The sequence below is a fragment of the Electrona antarctica genome (assembly GCF_951216825.1).
Source record: "Electrona antarctica genome assembly, chromosome: 9".
Taxonomy (NCBI): domain Eukaryota; kingdom Metazoa; phylum Chordata; class Actinopteri; order Myctophiformes; family Myctophidae; genus Electrona; species Electrona antarctica.
Window position 1 is genome coordinate 46,170,870 of NC_136790.1, and position 24,352 is coordinate 46,195,221.

The 24,352-nt window shown below is 44.9% G+C and overlaps 1 protein-coding gene across 1 annotated transcript; it reads left to right on the forward strand.

Moving 5' to 3' along the window:
* Nucleotides 1–1,648: 1,648 nt before the first annotated feature.
* On the forward strand, nt 1,649–23,819 carry inka2 (inka box actin regulator 2; the record flags this gene model as incomplete). Its single annotated transcript, XM_079510759.1, has 2 exons — nt 1,649–1,937; nt 22,485–23,819. Exons 1-2 carry the CDS (start codon nt 1,863–1,865, stop codon nt 23,817–23,819), a joined length of 1,410 nt encoding a protein of 469 aa, XP_079366885.1. The 5' UTR covers nt 1,649–1,862.
* Nucleotides 23,820–24,352: the final 533 nt, after the last annotated feature.

Below are 24,352 nucleotides of genomic sequence, written 5' to 3' on the forward strand. Positions count from 1 at the left end.
ACTTGTGAACTCAATACTGCCGCAATCTGGGGGAGTCAGGTCAGCTGTGTGGAGGTGTGACTTTAAGTGAGACCACATTTCCATGGCATGTTTTTGGTCATGAACATGCAGGTGTCATGAAAAAAAACTAGATTACACACATAAAACCCCCCAGGAAAGTCTTTATTGTGTCCTGAACATCATTAGCTCTGGTTGCAAAAGGGGTGAAGTGGCCCTTTAAGTACAATTTTGAGGTATTTGTACCCTTACTTAAGTATTTCCAATTTCTACGCCACTACATCTCAGGTCCAAATATTGTACTTTTACTTTTACTCCACTACATTTATTTGAAAACTTTAGTTACTAGTTACTTTATAGATTTTACAGAACATACATTAACCACTTCAGCCCTATATAGATTTCAGCCATTTGAAAATAGTTCTACATAAGCTCACAATGTGTTGTGAAACTTGCGATGCGACGGCGGTGGCTCAGGGGTAGAGTTTCCGGATGGTAACCGCAAGGTCGCCAGTTCGAACCCGGGCTCCCCCAGAGTTAGTGTCGAAGTGTCCTTGAGCAAGACACTGAACCCCTAATTGCTCCTGATGTGCTGGTTGGTACCTTGCATGGTTTCCGCTGCCATCAGTGTATGAATGTGTGTGTGAATGAATGAATGTAATGCACAATCTATGTAATCTATCACAATCTATGTAAAGCGCCTTAGAAAAATGCACCATTTACGCAACACTTTTGCACATTTGCTCAAGTAAATTTAGAATGTTGTACTTTTACAGAGTAGCCTATACTTCTTGCAGAATTGATACTTTTACTTACTTATAATTGCATATGAATATGGGTCTGCATTTGGCTGCTGAATTCATGCCTAGGCCATGTGTATCAATTTGTCAGCTTGGCTCGGGGTGCATATGATTTGTTGTTCTTGCTTTAGTCAAAAGGTCCCACATAGCAACAGTCTTCAGCTTTGATTCAGATATTTCCAGATAATTAGGCTTCCACCCAAGGCTGACAGATTCCTTTCTATAGGCCTTCTCTCTCGTGCACACACAATTCAATTCAATTCACACACACACACACACACACACACACACACACACACACACACACACACACACACACTCTCTCTCTCTCTCTCTTTCTTTCTCTCTGAGTGTGCATACACACACATCACACACGGAGAGCACACACGCGCGCGCGCACACACACAGTCAGTCACACACACACACACAGACACACACACACAGACACACACACACACACACAGCCACATCTAGGCTACTCACTCATCCAAAACAAATTATAGGTCCCTATATTTCATCCCGGTTTGAACGGATTTACGCTGTCATGTCATGGGAGGAGCAGGCTGTTCTCTCATTGGAGGGAACTGGACGAGCAACGTAAGCGCTGCTCTTGAATGAGGAAAAAGGGAAAGCATGCATGCACACACACACACACACGCACACACACATACTGGCAGCTAACAGCAGCAGCAGCCAAAGCCAGCCAGTGGCCACTCTGACAGAGATACCGACGGACTGACGACTGAATCTATATCACCGTCTGAATCTGCACCCAGAAGGACGTCACCGTTATCATTTTTCGGAAGTAAACACATTTTAAAAGAAGCGGCATCTCTTCATCAGGAGGACTTTTCACTGCCGTATTTGCGTCAGGACAAGACGCGCACATTCCAGAACAGGATTTGCGTTTTTTCTCTCCAAATATCTCCTCCTGATCATGCGAATGTTTTGTGTTGTAGTAGATTAGCCTCCCTAGCTCTCAGGGCAGCAATACGTGATTATTACCAAAGGTATGTTTGAACGTTGATTGGTCAAGTGGTTTAATTGAATTCGGTGCGTTTCACAATGATGGAACAACAGCTCTCCAAACCGGAGCGCAAAAACATGGACGTGTGCTTGAGACGTCTGAAGCAAGAACTGGTACGTTATCACGTTCGCTTAATAATTAAAGCATAATCAAATGTTGTCTAGGGTTATAAAACAGTGGGCTGCCTACATCATGCATGTACTCTTTGCAGTTAATTTCCCGAATGCTTTTGTATGCTAAATGAGCAAACTTGGAGAGATATAAAAGGACAATATTGTCCTTTTATTTAGCCATAAGTTACACTGTTACAGTATAACAACAGGTTTTTCTAGCTATATATAGGCCTACTACATCTCGTGATATAGCTATTTGTAGTGCATATTGAGTAATAATTAATGTTCATATTTTTTGCTCTATATTTGCTATTACTGTATCTGCCTGTATAGTGTATATAATGTCATGGTAGTGGAGCATGATTGTAGCATAGCCAGAAAGATTTTCTTTGCATCCGATTAATCTGTGTTGGTTTAAACAACTGTCGACATGCCCCCCCCCCCCCCCCCCCCCCCCCTACACATCTGGGACAGATGTGCATTTAAGCTTAATGACCTAAACCTTAAAACAGTCTTTTAATCTCCCAGAGGACTTTGCTCCTACATGCTGTGTTTTGTTATGGAAAGAAAAGAATAAACATAATAATAATAAGTTGAGACTTTTCTATATTTATATTTTACAATAGACTATGTTTCAGCATTTTCAGGCATGTGGTCAAAACAGGATTTAAATCAAGTTTACACACGCACAACATGCATGCATGCTCCACGTACACGTACACACACACACACACACACACACACACACACACACACACACACACACACACACACACACACACACACACACACACACACACACACACACACACACACACACACAATAGAATCGGTAACTCTCCCTATATTGACATGTTTTCACATATTATTCCACTCACTTTGGTAGCAAATCGAGAGCAAAAACACAAGCCTAAAAAAAACAGAAGAATGTGAAAGCTCATCCTTATGGCCACATCTTTTGGCAGCAAACACACTTTAGTCACCCATTTTCAGTGGAGCTTTAACTGTCCCAGATTTCTCTTGGAAACATCTTCAAAGCAGGCATCGTCTGTCTGTCTGTCCGTGTGCCAGGGGCAATGATGGGGCCCACAGAAATAATAGGATGGCTGCAAACATGCAACATGATCAGGCCCGTGGCGTTTTGGTTCCCTGTGGCGAATTAGCCACCTGTCTGTCAACTGGCACTGCTTATTTTTGTACAGTAGCCCTCACAGCAGTGTACGTTGGCATAGTTGCCAAGTTTGGTTAAGGTAAATAGAAAGCGCCGGGCCGTGCACAGGATCAAACAGAAGAACAGATAGCAGATGCCAGTTTAAAACAAGCCAAGGCAGGCCCCACTTGATCTGAACCATGTGGGACGCAATCTGTTTCAGTGTCTCTCTCTGTAAAAGGAGGCAGCAATAAGGAACTGTCTGTGCCAAGTTGTCACTTTTCTTTGCACCGTGACTGATTTTCATCCACTGCTCATTCAAGAGTGCAGCACAAATGGATATATTTTTAAATAGACTGGTCAACCATGGGTTCCTGGTGTCTTGGACAGTTGGTTAGTGAGTTACTTCTCCCTTTAGGCCTATTATTGGTGACAGGTTTTCAGAAAATCGGTTCAGCCCCTGTTAGCAAGGCTGGGAAACGTGTTTATTGTCAAATATGAGATTTATGTGCACGTTAATTGTCTCTGTGAGAGAAACATCTTTTGTCAAAAATCATGAAACAGAAGAAAACAGAAGAAAAACTGAATAGAGAATTGAGCATCAATCCTTGTGGACAACCGCAGTACAATAAACGATAACAATTAACTGTGCTCTCATTGCATCAGCCGAGGTCCATTACTACAGTAAATACTACAGTAAAATCTGACTGTAGCATTAATGTAACACAGTGTCCTCTAATAGTAGCTCTTTGATAAGTCTACAGCATCTTAACAGGACCCTGCTGGCGTGAAAACACTGTCTATCTGTCTGTCTGTCTGTCTGTCTGGCCCCTGGGCTCCTCGGGGCCAGTCTGTGTGGGGTAATGTCAGAGCAAGTGTTAACATTTGACCTCTGACCTCCCGGGGTCAGGGGCTTATTTTGCCCAACCAGCTGAATTGACATGGTCCTAGACCCTTGAAACATGAACCCAGCTGACTGTACACGGTCCTAGAGCCTGAAACATGAACCCAGCTGACTGTACACGGTTCTATAGACCCTGAAACATGAACCCAGCTGACTGTACACGGTCCTAGAGCCTGAAACATGAACCCAGCTGACTGTACACGGTCCTAGACCCTTGAAACATGAACCCAGCTGACTGTACACGGTCCTAGAGCCTGAAACATGAACCCAGCTGACTGTACACGGTTCTATAGACCCTGAAACATGAACCCAGCTGACTGTACACGGTCCTAGAGCCTGAAACATGAACCCAGCTGACTGTACACGGTTCTATAGACCCTGAAACATGAACCCAGCTGACTGTACACGGTTCTATAGACCCACCCTGAAACATGAACCCATCTGACTGTACACGGTTCTATAGACCCTGAAACATGAACCCATCTGACTGTACACGGTAGACCCTGAAACATGAACCCAGCTGACTGTACACGGTCCTAGAGCCTGAAACATGAACCCAGCTGACTGTACACGGTCCTAGAGCCTGAAACATGAACCCAGCTGACTGTACATGGTCCTAGACCCTTGAAACATGAACCCAGCTGACTGTACATGGTCCTAGACCCTTGAAACATGAACCCAGCTGACTGTACACAGTCCTAGAGCCTGCTACATGAACCCGGAGAGACTGAGTTTCACGTCAGAAATGTGTTTCCGTTTTACATTATCTTCTTCTCGCAAACAAGAATTTTGACACATTTTTATGAAATCCCTTTGTCTGTGAAGAAGTGCCAAAATAGTGTCGACTTCTATTTTGCTCTAATAAAAACGTGACTCCATAGCAATCCAGGGGGGAATCGTGATAACAATGAATGAGACATTTTTAGCCTCAGCATGCATGACTCACCCAACTGAACTCACCCGACTCAGAACAGTATGGGATGTGATGGAAATGCTCAAATAAAATCAGAAGTCTTCCTCTCTTCTGGTAATTCAATGTTTCCCTATGAAGCAAAATATCTTCTCCGGAAATAGCTGATCTTTACGTTATAACCACACGTCACTCTGCTGTTATCGCTGAAGGTTCGCTCCAGAATAGGTGTACGTCATGACTCATGGGTTCATGTGGTTAAACGTGCAGCCACACGACGAACAAGCCCCTGAATTCTCCTGTCAGATTGTAAGGTTTAACACCTGCACACCACCCACCGCCACACACAGCGTCATGTCAGAGACTGAGAAAATAAACCGCCGATCGAGGCCTTTGATACCGACACCCGGCGCAGCTCATTTCACGTGCGCACGCTTTTTCATCCCGTTTGCGCCCTGAGGTGCATTTCGGAGCAGAACATGTCACCATGGAATTTTAGCAAAGAAAACATCAAATGCCCACATGAGGTCATGGAGATGGGATGACTTGAAAAAAACAAAAACAAAGGGTTGCTGGTAAGGATGTGATATTTTATAGTGTGTGTGTGTGTGTGTGTGTGTGTGTGTGTGTGTGTGTGTGTGTGTGTGTGTGTGTGTGTGTGTGTGTGTGTGTGTGTGTGTGTGTGTGTGTGTGTGTGTGTGTGTGTGTGTGTGTGTGTGTGTGTGTGTGTGTGTGTGTGTGTGTGTGTGTGTGTGTGTGTGTGTGTGCGTGCGTGTGCGTGCGTGCGTGTCTGTGGGGGTGAAGCTTGTAGGGCTGCCAAAGACTTTCTTGTTCTTTGTTGCCTGCAGGGTGTAACACAGTGAAAGCCCTGCATTAGTTATTAAGGTTTCAGTGCTCATTTTGTCCTGTGCCTCTCCCATCAGGCGCCCCATTCTCCAACCGGCACTTCCTTCCCCGTGGCTAAAATTGGCCTATAGCTCTTGTGGCAGTTGTTGGCTTTGTCTGTATGATCATTGTATTACATCTTTGAGATGATACTGATAACCTTTCAGAGGGTCTGTTTACTGCTCTCCAAAGCACCATTGCTTTTCTAATTATTGGCTATATCAAAGTTTATCAAAACCTTGTAGTCGGAACAGTAGCAGCGCAGTAAAGGCCTTTTGTCTGTGTGCGCTTTTAGAGTCAGTCTCCTTACTCCAGAACACAGCATTTTGCGTTGAACAAATTTGTTTAGAAATCCATGTCGTATTATATTATATTATATAATAATATATATTATATTATATATTATTATATACACCTGCATCTCCAGTAGATAAAGAGTGCAGTGTTGCGACCCAAAAATAGCTGATCTACAAGCTCTTCGCAGTGAGACACGCTGTGAGCTTGTAGATCAGCTATTTTCGCTATAGCACGTCAAGGCAGCAGTGGAATCGGAAAATCGTGAATAATTGGCCATGAGTTGCAGCAGTAGCCACTAGCCTACTATGCACATAATTGTCTGGGTAAGATCTTTTGTCAGAAGCAGGGAAAACGAGTGAAACAGAAGAAGCCTGTGTAGTAGAATTGAGTTCATCAAAGCCTTGCGGTCGGAAACAGTAGCGGCGCAGTAAATGTCTTTTGTCTGTGTGCGCTTATAGAGTCAGCCAAGGTTGAAGAAATGACTAAGCTACAGCAGCCTGAGTGGGTTGCAGTCAGAACAAATGCTGAGCTGCCAAGTTTCTATCGTATGATCAGTGGTGGAAAAAGTACTCAATTGTTTTACTTAAGTAAAAGTACAAATACTGCAATTTAGACCTACTTTGCTACAAGTAAAAGTACGGAATTGAAAATGTACTTGAGTAAAAGTACAAAAGTATCGGCATCAAAATGTACTTAAAGTACTAAAAGTAAAAGTATTCATATTGCAGAATGTCCCATTTCATGAGTTCAAAATGTGTAGGAAATCTATTGAAAATAGCCGATCTACAAGCTCACAATGCGTCGCAACGCGACGCATTGTGAGCTTGTAGATCGGCTATTTTCAAATGGCCAAAATGTATAGGGTTATAGTGGTTAATGTATGTTTTCTAATCAAAATTAAAATCGCCAAAGTAACTAGTAACTAAAGTTTTCAAATAATTGTAGTGAAGTAAAAGTAAAGGTTTTGGCTCCGAGATGTAGTGGAGTAGAAGTAAAAGTACTGGAAATTTGAAATACTCAAGTAAAGTACAAATACCTCAAAATTGTACTTAAGTACATTACTTAAGTAAAAGTACTTAGTCACTTTCCACCACTGCGTATGATTTGTTTTGCCATCCGGTCGTCACTAGCAGCTACAGTACAGAACTCCAGATTGGATCTTAGACGGGAATATTATCAGGGAAGATGATATGGCCTCTATATAATCAGCCTGTTTCTCCCTCTCAGGGAATAAATGAGCTCTATCAGGAAACTATAGACATTAACAACCCATTTAGACCTGAGAACGATTCTACAAAATGCCTTCTAGTTTTCTGGAAAAACCCGATGTTTCTATGTCAGCGGTTCTCAAGCGTTTTCATGTCAAGGACCCCTACGACTATACTGTATGTAATTGGCCGCCGAACCCCATCTGAAAATATGTTGTTCCAGGACCCTTGTAGCGCTATGAGCTTGTAGATCTGCGATTTCTTAACAGCTAAAGTATACCATAATGCTTGAAACACCAAAAGGGGTTCCCGTTCAGAATGGGTTAAAGCCTCCCAGCGTTCAAGGCGAGCTACAGTATAGAGTATTGAAACACAATAGGTCACACTGACAGTGACGAACACAGATCCAGTGCTTGGGAAAAGATAGGGCATAAAAAAGCAGGTTTCAATTTGTTGGGGGGAGATGGAGGGGAAAGTCATTCATTTTTTATTGCCAGTGGAGATCTGTTTTATCCCAACTTTTCTGGTCTGACTGAATTAAATATGTGCATTTCCTTTTGGGAAACATCATAGATAGACTGTCTGGTAATCACAATTCAACAATATAATGTAAAATAACCCGGCCTGGTGTCCCTATTTTGGGCAAATAATATGTCCAAAATATGCTGCAGATACAGGTCAAAACACATTGTGTCACGGTGTGTTGTGAGCTTGTAGATCGGCCCAGTGGTTAACCCTTTCTGGGCGGGAACCCCTTTTGGTGTTTTAAGCATTATGTTATGCTTTAGCTATTGAAAAATAGCAGCTATACAAGCTATTTTTAAAAAAAATCTTTGAATATATGCTTTCAGAGCGTTTTTAACTCATATGTTTGCTTCTGGGACAGGACTGGAACAACATATTTTCAGATGGGGGGGGGGTCGGTGGCCAATTGCATCTATTTCCGGGGGTCCTTGACATGAAAATGTTTGAGAATCACTGACACGAAACATGTTTCTTTTCTCCAGAAAACTGTCAGGATTTAGAAGACATTTTCTAGAATCGTCGTCAGGTCTAAATGGGGCCTCCCCTCGTCTCCCCTCTTCTTTGTTTGTGTGTTTACAAATTGAAGCCTATAATAAAGCCCAATCATTCAACATATTCCATCATTGCCAAAGAGGGATTCAACCTGTGCTTATAGGAGACATACTGTATTAGCTGTATATATTCATTGAGCCATTACAGTCACAGCCGATGTGGAAGTAATTACTCCAAGGCCAATCTGTGGCGATCCGCTCCGCTGTGCAGAGCGTCATGCATGCTCCAGAGGCGTTGGTGGCCTATATTTCTTTAATTGAATATTCCGCGTTGTTTCCCCTACCCTACTCTGCATTTCATTTGAAGCATGCATGTTGTTATTATAACCACATGAACCCTAATGTCCCTGTTCTGGGCCTGTCATAATAGAGGGTATGTGCATGCATTTAAAGTGAGTGGCAAATCAAGTGGAAAATCGAGTGGCAAAGTCAGTTCAAGTACTTTAGTGTCATTTCTGGACGTGGAACCCTATTTGGTGTTTTAAGCATTATTATGTCATGCTTTAGCTATTGAAAAATAGCAGATCTACAAGCTCATAGCGCGGCACCACGGTCTGCTATTTTTCAAAAATCGCGAAAATGTGGCGCAAATCTTTGAATATATATTCTTTCAGAGCGAACGTTTTTAACTCAAATATGTGCTTCTGGGGAACAACATATTTTCAGATGTGGGTCGGTGGCCAATTACATATATTTTTGGGAGTCCTTGACATGAAAATGTTTGAGAACGACTGACATAGAAACATGGGGTTTTTCAGAAAACTGTCTAAATGGGTTAATGCAATCAGACTTTTCAGTTTGTTTGTTTGTTTGTATGGGCTGTCAAGGCCAGAAAATTGTTTTTTGCAACTCAGTCAGTAGGCGTTCCCGCATAACTTCCGGGTGTGATGATGATGATGTCACGCGCGCCACATACTCCTCTACAGGCAAAGCATTTTCAGCAAAAATATTTTTTCTGGGAGGTAGGAAAAAAACTGAGTGTGCCAAGGATAGACCCAGGGATGTGCACACATAGACATCAAAGGGGGCTTCAGCCCCTGCCCTTTTACCCGTCTGTAAAACAACTGCTCTCTCCAGACCACGAATGCAGCATTTACTGCACGGTGAAAGAGATGCAAAGATGCCCTCCTCTCCTTTCCATGCCATGCTATCCAAGAATTGCTCCCGTCACTTCCAGCCACCATTACACGCGTAATTGTCCATGTTGGGACAAATGATACAGCCCTCCGCCAATCTGAACTGACGAGAGATCATTTCCTCCATTTGTTTGATCTCTTACGCAGCTGCGGTTTATCATTTTCCATCTCTGGACCCATCCCCACTCTTGGCCGTTCCGACGAACAGTTTAGCAGACTGTCCAGTCTGAGCGCCTGGCTTCAACGTGTCTGCCGCACTTATGACATTGGCTATATTGACAATTTTAACCTTTTTTTAAACCGGTCGTCTTTCTTTTATAGAGACGGATTACACACCAGCAGACGAGGAAGCCAAGCTTTGGCAACTAACATAGCCGTTAGCCTCCGACATAACGGTGCTCCATACACGACCATAACAACGTCCAACTCCAGTCCACCTGTGTCCCCCACCATTTGACGTCCCCCGGTCCCAGCCCATACAATAGTTCCGCCCCCCCCACCCAGCCCACTCGCCATCGGGCTTGGACCAACGCATACATTCACTACTCCCGGCTATAATACTAGTTTCAGTTTAATTAATCATTCTCTCCAAACGATCACAGTTAATATTAAAACCATAATAAGACCTAGACAGCCAAAGCAGCTATTGGCTATCCACTCCAGCCGTGGCACCGTCCATTCTAATCTCCGCATGTTGAGAAGTGTCACATCACATCCAGATCATCCTGTCACTACACCTTTTATCATGGGCCTGCTAAACGTTAGATCACTTACAAATAAATCGTTCATTTGCAGAGACCTCATTATGTCATCTAATTTAGATCTCTTTATGATTACAGAGTCATGGCTGGGTCCAGGTGATTCACCAACCCTCAAAGAGACCTGCCCACCTGATTACTCTTATTTTAACCACCCTAGATTGGGCCATGCCGGCGGCCTGGCAATAGTATATAGAAATCTAATTAAATGCTCCCCTGTTGATTTTGGCAGCTATTCGACTTTTGAATTGTTTTGTTTTGTTATAAATGGTAAGACCCCTATTCTATGTGCCTTAATTTACAGGCCCCCAAAACGTATGACCGGATTCCTAGAGGAATTTTCTGAGTTTCTCTCAATTATTATGGCCAAGCACGGTAGAGTAATCTTGACGGGGGACTACAATACCCACGTCTGCTGCCCTTCCTCCACTTTTGTAACTGATTTTATTGACCTTTATGAAGCTTTTAACCTGACACAGCATGTTAATGGTCCCACCCATAAATTAGGACACACCCTCGATTTGGTGCTCACTCATGGTGTTTCTCTGGTCAAATTAGATATTTTAGAATTCCCTCCCTCTGACCACAAAGCTGTTTTCTTTCACACTATGCTCCCTCCTCCGGACCTCCTGCCACGTACATCCTCCCGGTCCCGGACTTTTAACTCAAACTCCAGTCATCATTTCCGTCAGGCTTTCCCAGCCACCCCAGCCAACTCCACTTTGCTCCCACCACGATCGGTTGATGATCTAGTCGAAGATTTTAACAGCACATGCTCCCTTATCCTCGACTCCAAGCCTAAAGCCATGCTCTGGCTAAATGACCACACCAGGGATATCAAGAGACAATGCAGGAAGGCCGAAAGAAATTGGAAGAAATACAGACTCACCTCCACCCTAGACCATCTCAGGGAACTGATGCTCAGCTATCAATCCGCAGTGAAGGATGCGAGAAGTAGTTATTTCTCCAAACTCATCACCTCACACTCCCATAATTCCAAAATACTATTCAAAGCGATTGACTCAGTTATTAGCCCTATGCCCAGTGAGCCTCTGGAGGCTTCCCCTGAAAAGTGTGAGGAATTCCTCCATTTTTTTATTAACAAGGTGCAAGATATAAGACAAAATCTCCCTCCAGTACACAGAGCCCCAGATAATTGTCCACCACTTCCTTCACACCTCACCTCATTTCAACCAATTTCACTAACAACACTCCTAGAGACAATATCACACATGAAATCATCCTCATGCTCACTAGATTCCATCCCCACCTCTTTCCTGAAAGAGGTCCTGGACACAGTTGGTCCCTCCATCCTAGAGATTCTAAACAGCTCCCTAGCCACTGGCGTTTTCCCAAAGTCCCTTAAAAGTGCCCTGGTACAGCCCATACTGAAAAAGCCTTCCCTTGACCCCCTCATTTTAAACCATTTTAGACCCATTTCTAAACTTTCTTTTTTATCCAAGGTTTTAGAGAAAGTAGTTTCCAATCAATTAATTTCCTACTTGAATTTTAACAGTGTCTTTGAGAAATTTCAATCTGGCTTCCGCACCCTCCATAGTACTGAAACAACACTTTTAAAGGTCACTAACGACCTGCTCCTCGCCGCCGACTCTGGGGACTGCTCTGTTTTATTCCTTCTGGACTTAAGCTCCGCCTTTGACACCGTAGACCACTCAATTTTAATTGATAGACTAGAACACTGGGTGGGGATCAATGAGGTGGCACTGGACTGGCTGAGGTCTTACCTCACAGGTAGGAGTGTCTCCGTCACCATTGGTGAGGCTTCCTCCTCTCGAGCCCCTTTCACGTGTGGGGTCCCACAGGGATCTATCCTAGGGCCACTACTTTTCAGTTTATATATGCTTCCCATCGGTAACATAATTCGCACCCATGATATTCATTTCCACTGCTACGCGGACGACACCCAGCTCTATATGCCATTAAAACCAGGTCCAGGAAATATGTCACGCATACTGGCCTGCCTATCAGACATCAAAGACTGGATGACACAGAACTTTCTCCAACTAAATCAGTCAAAAACAGAGATTATATTATTCGGCCCCCCTAGTTTAACCCTTCCACTACACGCACAACTTGGTTCCCTCTCCACTAATATCACTCCTGCAGCCCGTAACCTGGGGGTGATTTTCGACTCAGACCTCTCGTTCAAAAAACAGGTAACAACAGTCGTCCAATCCTGCTACTTCCAGTTAAGGAACATATCCAAAATCAAGCCATTCCTCTCAGCCCCGGATCTCGAAACTGTCATTCACGCTCTCATATCATCTCGTCTTGACTATTGCAATTCCATCTACTCTGGCCTTCCGAAGAAAATCACATCCCGTTTACAATTAATACAAAACTCTGCTGCTCGACTACTGACAAATACAAAGAAACGGGACCATATAACACCAATACTAGCAGATCTGCACTGGCTGCCGGTGAGCGCCAGATGTGACTTCAAGATCCTACTCATCACGTTCAAAGCCCTAAATGGGTTAGCCCCTAGTTACATCCGGGATATGCTATCCCTCCCTGAATCCGGGCGCACCCTCAGATCCTCGGATAAGGCCCTTCTGGCTGTCCCTCGCACTAACTTAGTTACCCGGGGTGACCGGGCTTTTGCCGCTCGGGCACCCAGAATGTGGAACGCACTGCCAGTGCACATTAGGGTAGCACCATCCGTCCCGTTATTCAAGTCACGCCTGAAAACCCACCTCTATACTGAGTGTTTTTTAACTATTTAATAGCCAGTTGTACATACATCCTTGTTTTGTGTGCCATTATCATGTTGTTATTGTGTGTTTTTTGCTGTTGTAATCTTGCTCTGTGCAGCACTTTGGAACTATGTTTTGAAAAGCGCTATACAAATAAAGTTCATATCATATCATATCATATCATGCCGGAAGGCAGCATTCAGGAGAATTGCTTTTTTCCCGAAGTCTCCTGAACTTACTCCGGAACGCGGCATTTTGCGTTGAACAAATTTGTTTAGAAATGTCCAGAAGATAAAGAGTGCTGGGTTGCGACACCTAAATAGCTGATCTACAAGCTCTCAACGCGTCGCAGCGCGACGCATTGAGAGCTTGTAGATCAGCTATTTTTATCCAAAAGTGCCCTCTTACGGGATTTCAGCCCCTGCCCCTCCGACACTCTCTGCATGTCCCTGGATAGACCCCTGTGGGACCTGCCTGGTCACCACAGTAGAAAGAGACATTCGTGCCCCTGCGATGTGTGATGTGTGTTATTTTCGTGTTTTGGCCTGACTAATCTCATGACGGTGGCCCGGGGTCTCTCTCGACGCCACAGTGTGCCCTGTGGAGAGTTCAGCAGCAACATATCGACTCATAGAGCCTTTCTGTCTCGCCCAGGACAGAGATCCCATTCCTGCCCTTGACCCACACAGCCCACTATTCATTTTTTAATGAGGGTTGTTCATGGAGGGAGGGCGTAGAACAGGCTGTATAGCTGCTTACTTGCAAAGGCAGCACTACCAAACAGGAAGAGAGTTTATAGGGTCCGATAACCTTGGCCACACTGTTTCCTAGCTCCCACCAGTCCACGGCTCCACGCCAATAACAACAACACCAGAAACAACACTGAATGGGCCTTCTATGTTTCCATGGTGTGTGGAATAGTGCCGTTTATGTTTGGTTTAATGTCACGTACGTGCAACTTTAAATGTTTGTGTGTTGATTTTGTCCCCCCCCCCCTTCTTATAATGCAGTTAAAGTGTGTCAATGATGTTCTTTAAAACTGTCAACACACCCAGCGTACACATTCAGAGCACATTCAGGCACACACGTTGTGCGCGCAATCAAAGAACTGAATGCTGAATGGGGTTGAGTCATGTAAGCGTGGTCCCCCTCTAAATATATATATATTGAAATTGTATTTCTTTAGAGGATAGCCCCTTGAGTTGTATCAACTCGTTTTAGAGGGGGTCCTCGGGCACAACACAATGAATACAGTACAGTACATACAGGTAGACAAAACAATACATTAAACATGTCGACACAGCACAATACACTTACATCAACAAAACATCTCAACAACAGCTCTCCAAACCACTCAAACACTACATCAAGACACTACATCACTACAACTGCACTGAAAGACCTAACAAAATAATAATAATAGTGTTACTAATAATGAAATAATAAAAAATAAAATAAAAATAAAGATAAAGATAAAAAGAATAATCAAGCATTAAAGTACACGCCTCTCTCCAAAAATCAAAAACAAGTACAAATGGGCTTCAGGTCTACAAGCAAAGAGGATGGATGAGGCGGGATCATGCCATGTGGAAGGCAGAGGGATGCATCTCAGCAGAGGAATGGCACTGATTTATTTATACTCATAGCGGTATTTACAGTAATTCTCTTCCATGCATACATTCATCATGCAATATATTGTGTGTTGTCATCATGATACGGTATCTGTTAACCACTTAAACCCTAACATAGCTTGATATTCATAGTTGCCCGTTGATTTATAGTTTGGGCTTATTTCTGAAGTGTAGTTGCTTATTTGGGCTTTCTTTCATGATTCTTTTTGAAAACAGCTGATGTAATAGCGGGCTCAAGTGGTGAAACTGCTCTACATCAAATCTCTTTGTCGGCAAGCTCACAATACATCGCAACATGGTGTGTTGTGAGCTTGCATTGTTGCTGAGTGTATTCTCACTCCCGAATAGGGACGCTAGGTTTCAGGTTTTCAGTCACTGCCTTCACATGACTGAAAAAAAATAAAAATAAAGAAAAAAAGGGCACCAGGGTACTCTATTCATTTATTCCCTTTCAAAGGCCATAACTCTTTAATGAGCCTCTGTCCAACATTAATTCAAGACCGCCAGCTATTGTTCTCAAACTTTGAAGCATGCAGGCCTTAAGTGGCAATTATGTGTGGTCGGTTGGCATCACGGCAGCAAAAACAGGAGAGGAAGGTCTTTGTTTGTTAGGTTTGTTCAACTTCTTTTTGATCAATGGTTTGTCACTCCTTTGCTTTTTCAAATGACTCTCTTAGAAGTTTTAGCCAATGGATAGATCAAATGCAGAGACTTTTCCCTTAAAAAAACGTCACTGTGGAAATCAAGATCGGGTTAATGACATGAGAGAAAAATGGCTGCTGTGAATACTGGTCAATAGCGATTGGCTTTTTTTTCGAGAAGGTTTTTGTACACTTTCTGTAACAGCTCTCTTTACCATGAATAAGACCTGGGCTGGAGAGACTACAGTAGGACCCGTCACTTCTGGCGCTCTCCTTTTAACGAGGCCCTTCTGATTAACACGTTTGGAGAGTGAGACATGTCAGCTGGCTCCCTGCTGCTAAATCATAAGCATGTGGCACTGAAAGTAGAAACCGCCTTGGGACAAATTCAAGTCACATTCATCTTCTTCACTAAGATACCAGAGTGAAAGTTGATATGGTTGACATAATTGGGCCACAAATGTCAGTCTTGAGAAAGTGATGGTATAAGGTCTCAAGTTTAGTTGTTACTGTTCAACTGCAATATTATGATTTTTATTATTAATGATGCGTACCTGAGGACAGAAAAGCTGCTTAATGCTTAAAAATAGCCAGTGGGAGATGCCTGTGTGTGTTGGGGATAAGGGAGAAATTACAGATGAGTTGAATATAAGCATGTTTTCAGTTAGCATGTAACAAGCATGTAGCATGTAGGTTAGCTAAAAGTAACACAAGCAAAAGTACTCATTATGCAGAATGTTCCATTTAAAATGTAGCAAAAACTTTTGAAAATAACGATTCGTCGCATTCGTGACACATTGTGAGCTTGTAGATCTGCTATTTTTCAAATGGACAAAATGTATGTAGGTCTGAAGTTGTTAACACCCTGAGCGGCAAGGACGGAGTTCTCCGTTCAATCAATTAGTAACGCCCAGCGCTCAGGACGGAGATTGAGCAAAAGGACGGAGTTTGTAATGGGATTTTGAAGATGACAATACTAACTTTCTAACTGCATTAACATGAGTCATCACAGACCACCTGTTTGCGTCTGTCAGATGACCTATTACTAGACCATATAGGACCTTGTTTGACCATGTCCACTTGACCACACCTACAATGTATTCTTGCTCCTTCATTGTGTATAAGAGAGACGCATAGTGAACAGCTCTGGAGGCTTTTGCATACGTGCACCTCCCTGGGCTTGGTATCAGTGTTGTTTTCGTCGACTAAAACTAAACAAAAAATGTTCGTCGACTACCTTTTTTCATTGACAAAAAATAAATAGAAAGTAAATAAAAACTAATCTATGATGACTAAAACTAAGACTAAATATATCGACAATTTCGTCAACAAATAAAAACTAGACTAAAATGTTAGGAAGGGACTAGTGGACAAGATATCCAGTATAAGTCATTTTACACTTGGTTGCATGCTGAAAATAGCATATCTACAAGCCCACAACGCGTCGCGCTGCGACGCGTTGTGGGCTTGTAGATCGGCTATTTTCAGCAAGTGTAAAATCTGTCATTACAACAGCATCAAGGCCCGCCAAAATACATTTTAGTCGACTAAATCAACTGTAGATTTAGTCGACTAAAATCGCATGACACTTAGTCGACTAAAACTAGACTAACACTAAAACATTCCAGATGACAAAAATATGACTAAAACTAAATTAAGTTTCAGTCCAAAGACTATGACTAAACAAAAATAGAAATTTGCTGCCAAAAACAACACTGCTTGGTATAGATCAACCCTTGTAATAAAGTGACATTGTTTCAGTCCACTCTCTACCTCGATTATTTCCCAAAGACTCTGATGTGAGTTATTAATAATCCACCACAATCTGACAGACGCAAACAGGTGGTCTGTGATGATAACTCATGTTAATGCAGTTAGACAGTTAGTATTGTCATCTTCAAAATACCATTACAAGTTCTCCGTTCAATCAATTAGTAACGCCCAGCGCTCAGGACGGAGATTGAGCAAAAGGACGGAGATTATTGATATCAAAACCGATCGCATCGCTCCACAGGCTGGGAGCGTCTGTTGGGCAACATTCGATGTTATTTTCCGGTGGGACGTCATCGAAAATGTTCCCCCAACCCCCATTTTAGCCGACGAGACCGAAAATCGTAAAACGTGAATAACTCTTGATCTAAATCATTCCGTCCAATTCTAAGAAAAGATTATGTGTCCGTCGCGGTCCCGTCGCTAGTCGCGTTAGAATTAATCATAGTGCATCGAGAGTGTTTTGTCTAGATCAAGCTACTTCAGCCACATCCGGGATAGCATCTGGTCCGTCGCTAAATGTGCTCCGCTTCTATAAATTGCTGGGCGCTCTGATTTAATGGATTAAATAACCTTGGGTGTTAATGTATGTTTTGGAATAATAATCAAAGTAACTAGTATAGCCTAACTAAAGTTTTCAAATAATTGTAGTGCAGTAAAAGTACAACATTTATTTTGGATCCAAGATGTAGTGGAGTGAATTAAAAAAAGTATTGCAAATTGGAAATCCCCCCAAGTCAAGTAAGTGACTTTCCAGCACTGTGAAGTGGTCCAACATTGAACCAAGAAGGGCATAATCCTTTGACTCGTCATCACAGCCTGCTGTGCTAAAGATCGAGCCACACACGTTTAACCCATTTAGACCTGATGTCGAAATTTAAAAAATGTCTTAAAAATCCTGACAGTTTTCTGAAAAACATCATGTTTCTGTATCAGTGGTGCTCAAACATTTTCATGTCAAGGACCCCCAGAATTATGTAAATGGCCGCCGACCCCATCTGAAAATATGTAGTTCCAGGGACCCCTCAGAGGCAAAGATTTGAGTTAAAAAACGTTCGCTTTGAAAGAATATATATTAGAAATTTTGCTCCACATTTTCACGATTTTTCAAAAAATTGCAGACCTACAAGCTCGTAGCTACGAGCTTGTAGATCTGCTATTTTTCAATAGCTAAAGTATGACATAATGCTTAAAACACCAAAAGGGGGTTCCCCGTCCAGAACGGGTTAAAAGCATAAGCTACAGTGAGAAAGGCATTACTCGGCGTGTCATCCTACTAGCATTATACCATCAGACATGTTGAGCTTTGATGTGGTTAGAAAGTATAAACCATAATTATGCTCTCTCTTCCCCAGCCTCTCTCCGAGGGACCTGGCCAATTATAGCTAATGAAGTCAACCATATGCGTAATACACCGCGACATGAGACAACCTGATTGTGCTAATTATGTGTATCTTAAACCGCTGATTCTGGCACGCCACGGGGGAGAAACAATGGGCCCATTGTTCCGCAGGTGTGCATTGATAGGCTTATTACCAATCTGAACTTATTGACCTACAGTACCTGGTTAGTACCTATTATACCCTCTATACAGAGATGTGGTGACGTTAAACAATATAAACATATATATAGATCTCAATGGCAAAATGACAGATAACTAGAAAAAGTGCCCTTCTGGGCACAGGTCTCCACCAGGAGGATAGGACTGTGTGAGATGTTTGGCAAAATGTTTAGGAGTAATATAAACATGTTTGCCTTTGATGGCAATTGGATGATTTGAGGCATTGTTCCAAAAATGTGTTTTGCAAAAATCAACCTGTTGGTGGCGCTATAACAGGCCAATGTGAAAAGGGTGGGATATATTCCTCAGCCTAGTAAGAAAATGTGTGAAAGATTTCACGTAAATTGCATGCTGCGTTCATGATTTGAGGCTTTTGTTCAAAACGGGGCAATCTTGCAAACTGTGAAAGCCAAGTATAGCCAATTAGGATGGAATATGAAATATCGGACAGATCCGACTTGAGCACATGACCATAGAGATACTGTGTAACGATTTGTGAGATTTTTGGACAGAATCTGGAGGAGTAATATCAAAAAATGTGTTTTACAAAAGTCGGCCTCCTGGTGGCGCTATAAAAGGCAGATGCGGAAAATGCAGGTCAAAGGTTTGTCCTTGGCCTCTAGGGAGTGTGCATGCAACATGTCACGCAGATCGGTGCAGTTTTAGGTAAAAAATAAGAAAAGCTGCCTCATGGTGGCGCTATAACAGGCCGTTCTGGAAAATGCGGGGCAGAGGTTCATCGTTGGCATCCAGGGAGTGTGTGTGCAAAGTTTGGCATCGACCGGGTTAACGGTGCCGGAGATTAGCTGGTAACGGACGGACGGAAGGACGGACACACACACGGACGGACGGACACACACACGGACGGAGTGCAAAACATACTCTCTCCCCATGCCTTCGGCCTGGTGGAGACAATAATACAGAATGCCTTTCAAGTACATCAACAGTGTAATGTGTGTATACGTTATACTAGAGAGAGGGAGGGAGAAAGAGAGAGAGAGAGAGAGAGAGAGGGAGGGAGAAAGAGAAAGAGAAAGAGAGAGAGAGAGTGAGGGATTCGTGAGACATACAGCAAATGGAATCGAACCGGGGGGGGGGGGGGGGAGACCTGCATGCTCGCTGTTGAGCATTGGTGGTACGCACGCACCCTAACCGCTCATCCATCGGGTGGCCCACTACTATGGTTATTATATTCGTTCTCATTCCTACAGCAGACAAAATGCTTGGGAACTGTTGCACATACGCTATAGATTATATAGAACATCTCCCCTCGCTTCTCACGGTGCTTTGCAGTGATTTGCTTCTGATACTGTTCTGTCAAACACAGTTGTCTTACACGGCTTCTGTTCCCACCGGGGGTTTGTATACTGCAACCCCCCCCCCCCCCACCCCTGATTAAGTATCAGTTTTTGGTGTTACAACATGCACCCCCCCCTCCTCCTCCGGCAGCCCCACCCCCTCCTTGCTGTTCCTCTCCATGTGTTCTGATGGTGTCATCCATAATTGAATCCATCAGCAGTTCCATATTGGACGTCTAAACATATGGCGAGAGCTAGGCGCTCCAAACAACACCCCTCTCCTCTCCCCCCTCCACCACCCCTTGATCCTCCATCCCTCCATCCATCCGGCTGCTCCCCCCATACCGCTTGCTGGCCCGGGCGCTCTGATCGCCCGCCCGCCCGCCCTTTCGCTCTCCCTCTCAATTGCTGTCCGCTCTCCCTCTCTCATTGTCGGGTCCGTTTCCGCCTGAATGACCCTGCACCCGCCCGCCCCCGCGGTTTAGGGATTAGAGTCTAGACGGACAGCACTGATTGGCCGGCCGCGCTGGCAGTGTCCCCCCATTGGAGAGAGACACATATAGGGGCAGGCAGACCGTGTCCATTTGAAAGGTGAGGTGAGAACAGTGACAGCTATACGCTACAGCCTGCCAGAGATAGAGATAATCAGAGAAAAGAGAGGCAAACAAAACAGGGACTTCCCTCCCTTTGTGTTCCAAAGTTCACCACAAGGTAAGAAGATGCTGTATGTGGGTTTTGATTGGATTTTATGTACGTCTTGCTTCACAGCAAGTATTGAGTACTACTGAGGATATTTTATTTAATTTCATAGTGAAATTGTGTGTGCGTGTGTTTGTGCGTGTGCGTGTGCACGTGTGCGTGCGTGCGTGAGTGAGTGAGTGAGTGCGCATTGTTTTCAAAGTCCTGGGCTTTTAAGAACATGCAGTGACATTTTTATTTCTAGAATATTTAAAAATGATTGATCATTGTAAGCCACTTAAGGCATGCATGTTTGGCTTTAGTGAGTGTGTGGAAACCTTCTCACTAGCATATTCCCATAGAGACTCTGGCACATCTTTCAAAATAGTTTGCATACTTTAGTTCCCGTCTTCCCACAGAGAGTTTTGATAAGGGAGGGCTCCTTGTTGGCAGGTCTACCTTGTGAGTCATTTGCTACCTTTTGTGCCTCTCTGTGAAAGACATATTCAAGTAATAATCGTTGTCATCTCCACTGTACACTTCTGGGACTAAGTTAAAGCACTGCGACAAGTTAAGACAGGACAGGCATAGTCTCTGTTTAGCAAAGAGCTGCAGGGAATTCCCTGCAGGAGAAAACGGTTATGGGTCACATGATACAGTATACTCTCAGGCAGAAGAGAGAGAGAGAGAGGGGTATAGGAGAGAGTTGGAGAGCAGGAAAGATGAAGAAGGCAAAGTGTAGGATTGAGATGCAGGAGGTCAGTAGCCGGGGGAGAGGAAAAGATAAATATCAGAGGTATTAAGGGGATATATGAGTGAAGAAGGAAGACATAGACCGGAGACAATACGCGGGAAAATACAAACGTTGGTAGTCTGGCGCGCAGCTGTCAAGGACTTACAATCCGCTCACACACACACACACACACACACACACACACACACACACACACACACACACACACACACACACACACACACACACACACACACACACACACACACACACACACACACACACACACACACACACACACACACACACACACACACACACACACACACACACACGCCATATGGGGGGCCCGGACGGACCTGTCATTCAGAAGTAGGGCACGTGACCTGTAATTAAAGAACGTGTGCAGCCCCGGAAAACACAAAAAGACAACAACAACAACAACAACAACACAGAGTCAACATCAAGGGAGAGGCAGGGGGCAAATGTATTCAGCAGACCCTATAGTTGTTGTCATGCATCCTTTAACTCTGTCATTTGGATGCAGTTGGTTGCTGGTGTGTAATTGGATTTGTCCCGGTGCTGAGATCCATGGAGAACAGGAGGGGTGCAGGCCCGGGGAGACAGTGAGGGATTCTTTGTTGATGGCTGACAGGCAGGCCGGGCCCTTCAGGAGGTGGAGGAGTCAAGCGCTTGAACTGATAAATCGTGTCAGGCCTTCCGTTTAACCTATTCAGAACGGGAACCCTTTTTGGTACATTAGCTATTGAAAAATAGCAGATCATACAAGCTCATAGCGTGGCACCGAGTGCCGCGCTATGAGCTTGTAGATCTGCTATTTTTTGAAAAATCGTGAAAATGTTGGGCGCAAATCTTTGAATATATATATTCTTTCAGCTCAAAAGTTTTTTTTAACTCAAATCTTTGCTTCTGCATGGGGGTCGTGGAACAACATATTTTCAGATGGGGGTCGGCGGCCAATTAGTATACAATTTCTGGGGTCCTTGACATGAAATAGTTTGCGAACCACTGAGAGAAACATAGGTTTTTCAGGATATAGAAGCCTTTTAAAAAAAAATCGTCCTCAGGTCTAAATGGGTTAATCTAACTATACCCTGTTTGTCTCCCATTTCTCCCCCTTATTCTTTCTCCCCTCTCTCTCTCTCTCTCTCTCTCCCTCTCTCCCCCCTGCAGGTGTCTATGAAAGAAGCGGGCGATGGCCTCCATGCTCAGATGAATTCGATGATGGGTGCCCTGCAGGAACTCAAACTTCTTCAGGTCCAGACGGCTCTGGAGAACCTCGACGTCTCGGGGCGGCCCATTAACCGAGGTCCCCCGCAGCCCGCTGCGCCTCCCGCCTGCACAGCGCCAGCAGCGGCCTACTACGCAGAGAGCGACAGGCCCTGCTCTAGTCAAAGCATGCAGCTGGAAGAAGAACACAGTCCCAGTCCCAGGCTGAGCCCGAGACCATCGCTGGATAGCAGGGACACCAGCCCGGACGACCAGAGCCGCTCCCAACACAACAGGAGCAGCCTCGGGAGCTCATCATCGTCGTCGTCGTCTTCATCGACCTCCAGCCTGGAGAGCAGCCAGAGAAGCCAGAGAAGCCAAAGACGAGCGAGAAGCGACAGCGTCCTGGCGTCCATAGTGCCCAGGCGGTGGTCGGGATACACCGCCCCCCAGGTGGACTTCTGCGGGCCGGCGGTGGACAACCCTCCGCCGGAGCCCCGTTCCCATGAAGCACCGGCGGCGCAGCGGCCGGTGGATCTGCCCGGCATCCTGTACAGCCTCTCCAGAGAGGGGCCGTCGTTGGACAGCGACTACTGCTCCCAGCACGGAGCGGGCCAGGAGAGCGCCGACGACTCCTCCGACTGGACCTCGTCCCTCATGAGCAGCAGACGCAACCGGCAGCCCCTGGTGCTGGGCGACAACGTCTTCGCCGACCTGGTGGGAAACTGGCTGGACCTGCCCGAGCTGGAGAGGGACGAGCACGAGGAAGGCGGCGGCGGCGGCGGCAAGAGGAGAGGCGAGAGGACGACGGCGACTACGATGGGTGGCGAGGCCATAGAGCGGCCGGACAGCCCGGCACATCCTCTCCGCCTCAGCAAGTCGCAGGAGATCTGCCGGAAGTTCTCGCTGACCACCAACATCTTCAAGAAGTTCCTGCGCGGCGTCCGGCCCGACAGGGACAAGCTCCTGAAGGAGAGGCCGGGCTGGGCGGCTCCGCCGGCGGAGCTCCCCGAGGGAGGAGGAGACCTCCTCCTCTTCAAGAGGCCCAAGAAGGTGGCGCCGAACAAGGCGACGAAAGGCGGCTTCTACCTGCCGTTCTGGGCGGCGGGCGCGCAGCAGCAGCAGGGCAAAGGAGGCAGGCCGTGTCCGCTCCCACCACAGCAGCCACGCTTCTCCGAGAGGTCTCACCTCCACCTCCACCTCCAGCAGCCTCCGTTCTCGGGGGTTAATATAGACAGGAGGGGACAGGCGGAGAAAATGCAGCCCTTGTTTGATTACAACACAGCTGTGTGGGTTTGACAGCCACTCTCGAGCTCAGGTCATCATCCTGTTATTGCTGCTGCTGCTGCTGCTGCTGCTGCCAGACTTGAGTGACAGGTGTGCTATATGGGGATTGATTGGGCTGCCGGAAGGAAGGGACTGAATGAACGTTTGGTCTGAAGTCTTCTCCCCAAAGTGATTTGAGAGATGGTGAACTTGACATCCTGCAGACGGTGTCCTTCCCCAACAGAGAGAGAGATTATCAGGGCAACTGTTTGTCTGACAATCCAAAAACCGAAACCTTGCTGACTGTGCGTGCGTGCGTGCGTGCGTGTGTGAGAGAGAGAGAGAGAGATGAGACTTTTGTGAAGCATTTCCTCTGGAAGTTTTGTACAGTGAACATGAGTGTGTGTGTGGTGCGTGCGTGCATGCGTGCGTGCGTGCGTGGCTGTGTTTCTCGGTACTATTTAACAGAACAACGGTACAGATCACCGTCCACTTCCCACTGTCTTCATACCCAGAACATTTGAACTATTCCACTTCTGACATACACATGTTTTGTATCTACCACC